The 1,574-nt window shown below is 35.4% G+C and overlaps 1 protein-coding gene across 1 annotated transcript; it reads left to right on the top strand.

Annotated features, from left to right (window-relative positions):
* The first annotated feature begins 438 nt into the window (after nt 1-438).
* LOC139841686 (uncharacterized) lies at nt 439-822 on the top strand. The gene has a single exon (XM_071831888.1). It carries the CDS (start codon nt 439-441, stop codon nt 820-822), a length of 384 nt encoding a protein of 127 aa, XP_071687989.1.
* Nucleotides 823-1,574: the final 752 nt, after the last annotated feature.

Here is a 1,574-nt window from a genome sequence, read left to right on the forward strand (position 1 = left end):
GCAATTGATATTGTCGGGCCATTTCCTGCAGGAGCAAGAAACGTGAAGTTCTTAATTGTTTCAACTGATTATTTCACCAAGTGGGTGGAAGCGAAAGCATTACGCACAATCACAGGAGTGCAAGTGCGAAACTTTTTTTGGGAGTATATCATTTGTCGATTTGGTATTCCCTGTGAAATTGTAAGTGATAATGGGGCGCAGATAGCAAAAGACCCCTTTAAAAGTTGGTGCGAAGAATTGAACATTGTGCAAAAATTTACATCTGTTGCGCACCCGCAAGACAATGGGTTATGCGAAGCTAGCGGTTTTAAAAAATGCTTAAATGAGAAGCAGACTGGATGGGTTGATGAACTATCCAATGTGCTATAGGTACACCGCACAACATTTAAGAAAGGTACTGGCAAAACACCCTTTGGTTTAGTGCATGGGTCGGAGGCAATGATTCCTGCAGAAATTTTTGTGCCAACACATAGGGTTGACAATTTTGATGAGACTACGAATAATGATGCATTGTGTGAAAATTTGAATTTTGTGGAGGAATGCAGATTAATGGCTGCGATAAAAGAAGCGAATAATAAGCAACAGATTGTAAAATATTATAACAAAAAGGTGTGTGCTTTAGCCTTTGATGTTGGAGAGTGGGTTTTGCGTAACAATGAAGCAAGCCGTGTAAAAAATGTTGGTAAATTGGGACCCAATTGGGAAGGTCCCTACCAAATAATTGCAATAAACGCGGTTGGTTCCTACAAGCTCGCAGACATTGAAAGAAGAATCATCCCTAATGCATGGCACGCTACGCTGTTAAAAAGATATTACGCATAAGTTGTTAATTGCGCAATGATTTACACGCAGACATATTCAGAAACATTGTTGTAATTCTGTAATCAGAAGTGTATATGCAATTGTTTGCAAATAAATAATAAATGTCTACTTCTTTGATAAGGAATGATAATTTGTTTCGGTTTAATAGTTTTTGCAAAATGTTTAAAGTCCATGCAAAATACTTAAATGCGTAGTATTTATAACAGCTATAATGGATCATATCTTATAATTAAAAGTTTTAGCGAAATCATGGAACTTGTACCTGTTATTTTCCTAAGTTGTGAATTTGCCCAACTTAGATGCTTCACTATAACACATTTGACATATTTTAAACGCAAATTTTTGCCTAAGGATCATTTTGGCAGACTTAGAAGATTCGTAATGTATATTAATTATACGATAAAAAGATTGTTCGCAAAAGTAAATATTTGTTATGTGCACAATAATGAATATTGAAATTGCAAAGGACAAGTCTAGAGATTACGAATATAAATTGAAACAAATCGCTATAAAAATAAAAAATTGCAATTGAGTATGATAAATGGAACTTTTATAAATAATACGCAGAGACAGCTGCATAAACTGTTACAAAATAATACAAAAAGTGTGAAATTACTGCGCTTGTTCCTCATCAATTTTGCTAAGGTCGAGTTTCATAATGTCTTTGGCCGTCGCACTTTTGTTCTTGCTGATGGCAATAACCTGCGATGGGAATCTCATTAATCTCCGTCTTGGCTTGTTCATAAAGCTCA

This window comes from Rutidosis leptorrhynchoides, chromosome 4 (assembly GCF_046630445.1).
Source record: "Rutidosis leptorrhynchoides isolate AG116_Rl617_1_P2 chromosome 4, CSIRO_AGI_Rlap_v1, whole genome shotgun sequence".
NCBI lineage: Eukaryota > Viridiplantae > Streptophyta > Magnoliopsida > Asterales > Asteraceae > Rutidosis > Rutidosis leptorrhynchoides.